Here is a 5,172-nt window from a genome sequence, read left to right on the forward strand (position 1 = left end):
AAAAAAAAGCCACCGTGAGTCTCTCATAGCTGCTCAGGCTATTGCTAAGTATAACACAGAAACCTCTCATTGCTCTTCCTCACTAAAGTGTGGAGTTTGGATCAGTTTAGTTATTGCAAAGAAGGAAAACTGTGACGTTTCAGTTCATCCCTTACATACTGGTTTTTGCCCTGATTTTTAGTATGATTTATGAATACTTAATCAGAGTGGGGATTTAAGGCTCATCATTTAAGGCTTCACCTTTCTCAAACTGCCTGTTTCAGCTCTGTTGCTTCTCTCTGCTTCAAAGGTAACCCAGAGCAGAGCAGGAAACCTGAGAGCAGGGAGGAAAGCAGACTCACTGGTAGACTAAACACTTTGCTGATGCGCCCTGTGAGGATGACACCCCTCTCCACCTCGAAAAAGTGTTTATTCTAATTCTAAATCCACGTTAAAGTTACTAAAAGACATCTGAAAAATTACATATTTCTAAATGCCGTAGCAACTGTTTTACTGCTGAAAGCCTCTTTACTGGAAAAAAAGGACTGCTGTAGCTAGCACTCAGTTAATGCACGGTGAGCATACAGGACTTGCTACACGTGGGACGGAAGGCAACAGAGCGGTGATAAAGTCTCCAGTTTTCCCAATGATAACACTTGGACTTTTCAAGGAAATTTTCTTCCAAGCACATGATCAGTTACAATATTTTTATTGCAAAGAGATTAATTTATATTACAGTTAGATGTAGGATGTAACAAACAGAGTAATACAAATTCCCTGAAGCATTTGGATGCTTAAGTTGTACTGCTTGTGCTTTATCAAATAAGGTAACAGTTCAAATAGCACAGCTGCTGTCTTGTCTAACATTTTGCTGCAGGTAACGTGTCTGCAGTTAAGCCCAAATTCAAAATAGTATCTTTCTGCTAAAGCACCAGGCAAATTTTTTACAACCTTGCACATCAAGTGGACGCAAAAATAGCATTTAGGTCCCTTTTTTGTTCACACAGGAAGAGGAGGTCACAGTGTAAGATATAGATTTCCAGCGGGAATGGAAAAGGGCTATTCTACTTCTTCAAAAATCTGTCTTGCTCTTGAAGCACAAAAAACCTGGGGCAGCTCAGTACATAGCTTTTGTCAGCCACCAAGCATAGCACTATTCAAAGCAAAAGACCTTACCAGATTATGGCTAGGTCTGTAGTATCTACTGCTATTAACTTATACTCAGATTTTGTTATTTGCTAGCAAGTTTGCAAGCGTTAGTTTGCATCGGCCATTAAGAAGTTGCAAATACATTTTCTTGCAACACCTAAGTGTGTACAGATACACATACTGGAGTTGCGTAAAAAAACCAGTTGAGTTACAGGCTACAGATCCTTAATGTGCAATGCTGGCAGTTAAAAGTTTAACTGCATATCTGGCTTGTCCTTTAGGGGCAGAATACATTTCTTCAGAAAAGAAGCCTCATCTGATGGGAACGGAGTACTTAGAGTCTTCTGTTCATGGACTCCCATGTCAACTAGAGCAACTTGATAATGTTTGCAGAAAGCCCAGCTGAAATGTAAACCGTTGCAGTTTGCCACGTTAAAAAAATCAGTTAGGATTTATAAAAAGGTTACTGTTAAATCTTGGTAGTAAAACTAAGAGAAACGCATGTCCCGATGTTGCTAAGAAATCTCTCCTACTCTAGCCAAGCAACATCTTCACTCTAAGCTAAGGTGATCCTTTCCACCTTCCTCCATCTTCTTACCAAAGGTATCTGCTCTTTTCCTGGGCTTGTGTGGTCAATGTTAGCCTAAAACCAAGTTAGTATTCTTCATTATAGTACAGAATACACCAGAAAACAGTTTATTTAAGTAATAAGAGACATCAGAAAGATGGTTCTCCCACTGCCTTCCTTTCAGAACACTGAAAATAGTGAGCAGTCTTCTCAGAACAGCATGCACCACCTCCGAACCATCATTTACAGTTGGGTAATCCCTCGAGATCACTATGCAAGGTACTACACATCTCTTAGGAAGAGCAATACCTGCTCTAAATGGTTTAAAATACAAGAGACAAGACTACATGTAGGAGGATAAACATAGAGAATTAGGCAGTTTGTCTGTAACCCTACTGTCATGGATGACACAAACAAGTAGAGATCATCACAACAGTTTTTCTTGTTGGTAAGTTTGTGTCAGTTTCCCACAGAACAGAGGCTGAGTTCTATTAAATATTAGTCACGTGGCATTTTCTAACAGTAAAAATGTTGCAAGATACAGGAATGCAAGATCATCCAAGGACAGAAGTACTTTTTTTTTTTTCCAAGGAAGTTATTCTAAAATATTTCCCAAAAGTCTACACACATGATGCCTTCATATAACAAATGAGTTGATTTTTTAAAATATTTCTGTGAACTTCCCATCACAACTGAACAGAAGATTTCATTAGTTCAGAAAGCAGTTCCATATCCATTGAGTTAACCCCACATCTCACATGGGCACTCCTTAATGAATTCCCTTTCCAGTAAGATACTTGTTGTTTAATAATTTGTCATGTGAACCTCTCCGCGAGGTTCAGACCTCGCTTGCAAACTGGAGGACATCACTAGACTCCTATTCCATTGCAGTGATTGCTAGCAGAAGACAAATCATGGATTAACATGACATTTTCTAATCTTTTTCCCCGCTCGGTCCCCATGTGTTGCCTGGTCTAGTCGAGAGGTGGCGTCCCTGCCCACAACAGGGAGGTTGGACTAGATGATATCTAAGGTCCCTTCCAGCCTATGCCATTCTATGATTCTATGATGTCATCAACAGTCTGGCTGATGAGAGCAAAGAGGGTTTTGAACAGTTATCCAGCAGTCAGAGCATTTGGATTCTGGTGCTAGGTTGTATAGCTGTTACGATATTGACATTCATCTATTTGCCCAGATCTCTGTGGTCTGCTCCTCCTGAAACAGAGAGGACAAACCTGTGCAAACTCTGCAGCTATTTCCCTTCTTAATTCTTTTTCCTAGGCGAGCTGGTACAACTTGTGGTTATGCAGTCTTTCTTCTTGGGAAAAAGCTCCCAGACGCAGGCAGGGGAATTAATTCGGCTGAGAGCTTAAGCTGTTCTGCACTCAACAGTCAGTGCCTGTTGACACAGCAGTGACAGAGCAGTTTACATTGGTTAAGATGTTCAGCCTAGTCTGTTCCTGCATCTAAGCCAGGAACACTGAGCCTAAGTACATGTGTCCTGTTTTCCAGCTCAGATACACAATTTCTAAAGTATTTAGACCAACTTTTTATGCTACACTTCTTCAGTGCTTGTTGTGTCATGTCTTCTTTGGTTGTTTTTGTTTTTGTTTTTTTCCCTTTTTTTTCTTTAGTGATTTCATCAAAATCTTCTGATGATCCCACTTTCAAGAAAAAACATGAAGCTTGGAAGTTTTTTGAAGGTAAAGATGCATCTAACTGCTACTGGTTCTATAGAAGAAGTTAGTTTAGTCCATGCTACAGGACACCTGACATGCCCCAATCAGGACTAATTTTGCTAGTTCCCATGCAGACTCTGATCTTGCCTGAGAAACCACCCCACAGAGTACAATGGCTTTCTCATATATTTGTTATGGTCAGTGGGAAAATAACTTGTGCCTGGCTAATCACAAAAGGCAAATGCAGACCCTTATCCAGGAAGGTGCTGAGCATGTCTGAAGAGGTACTGAGCACTCTATGCCCCCACTATCCTTAAAAACCACCCACTGAACATGCTCCTCACTGAAAGAGCAGCTTAAAGCTCCCTTGAATTTCCAGGCTAGCAGTGGACAACTGTTCCAGGAGACTGGAGTACAGAATTTGCACACAGTTGGGATTCCCTGCTCCTCCTCCCGCCCCAACCCAGAGCAGCAGCAAAGGGTCAGCACAGAATTTGGAGCCGCTGCACTGCCTCCCAGGCAGAAGTACTCACTAGCAGGATGGCCTTGATTCTGTGAGGACCCTTGCTATTTAAATATCACATTTTACAAAGTATCATCTTGTATTGCGTAAGGGGAACAAAGGACAGAACTGTAGGTCAGCGGTCTACTTCCAGCAGCACTATTTTCTACACAAACACTTGACCTCTGAGGCTTAGTTTCCTCTCTGTGAAACAGGAAAGAAGCCAATATACCTCCCTAAGGACATTTTAAGATATTAAAGAGTAGAGCATCCTTAAAGTACTCTATTTACAGTTCAAGTAAAAGCAGAAATAAGTCATTAAAGATTGCTTCTCCTTCTGAACAAAATACTCCATCCTGATCTGCTATTGTTCAACTCCTGTCAGCTCTGCTGCGAATGTGTTATGGCACCTGAATGAAAGCCATAACGGGAGACTGAGGCTGTAGACCAAAAAAGAAAAAAAACCAAAATAATAATTCAAGACAGTGCTGCCACTAGAAGAAGCAATCACAGACTTTGTTGTTGTTCTTCAGCCACTCAGCACTCCCTCCACTACCACTTCTCTTGGAGTTTTTAGGACAAAAACGCACACCACCATACATGCAGCTGTTTGAACTGGGAAATAATCCAACTGAAGTTCTTTTGTTTTTCAGTCACCACACTGGAAATAAATAAACAAAACCAAAAAAAGAAAGAAAAAAACCCATGTCAGCCCTTTCCTCCACCCCAAAAGTAAGCCCTCTTCCATCTATTTGCATTTGTGGGGACCAACCAAATTTTAAACCGAGCGGGATACTACATGCAAGTTTCAAGAGGGTTAAATGACTTCTGAATGTTACCCTAAATCTTTTGCACTGGGGTCCATTTAGATCTTGCATATGTAACATTTTTCTGTCCTGTAATCATGAGGCATACAGATGCAACACTGACCAACATCTATGCTTGGCTTTCAGATCTGTACGTGTATGCAGTGTTTGTGTGTTCAATAGGAATCATCAGTGTCCTCCTTTTTACACTTGTCATTCTCTGTCAGTCACTTCTGAACAAGAGGAGATCCACAGGTGAGTGAAATGTCATTCTTGCTGACTACAAGGTCCTTAACAAAGAAGAAGAGGGGGGAGAAGGAGAAAGCAGGAAAAGCAGGAAAAAGATCTCTTTGCCTGGATTGCAATTAAATCAAATAAAGAAGTATTGGTAGGAAAAATCCACAAACATTTCTGCCAGCAGGACTAGAACAAAGATATTTGTCTCTATTTGAATAGCTATTTCATTTTAAATTTTAATTTTTCACTTTA

General features: G+C 40.6%; 1 protein-coding gene across 1 annotated transcript in view; it reads left to right on the top strand.

Annotated features, from left to right (window-relative positions):
* VSTM4 (V-set and transmembrane domain containing 4) overlaps positions 1 to 4,938 on the top strand; it is a gene marked incomplete at both ends in the record, with an annotated part of 12,542 nt that extends 7,604 nt beyond the window's left edge. Inside the window, 2 exons of the mRNA XM_009877305.1 lie at positions 3,331 to 3,399; positions 4,831 to 4,938. Of these exons, the coding sequence (XP_009875607.1) occupies positions 3,331 to 3,399; positions 4,831 to 4,938 (177 nt within the window). The remainder of the gene's footprint in view (positions 1 to 3,330; positions 3,400 to 4,830) is intronic.
* Between the last annotated feature and the right edge of the window lie 234 nt (positions 4,939 to 5,172).

Source organism: Apaloderma vittatum, unplaced genomic scaffold (assembly GCF_000703405.1).
Source record: "Apaloderma vittatum isolate BGI_N311 unplaced genomic scaffold, ASM70340v1 scaffold24079, whole genome shotgun sequence".
Taxonomy (NCBI): domain Eukaryota; kingdom Metazoa; phylum Chordata; class Aves; order Trogoniformes; family Trogonidae; genus Apaloderma; species Apaloderma vittatum.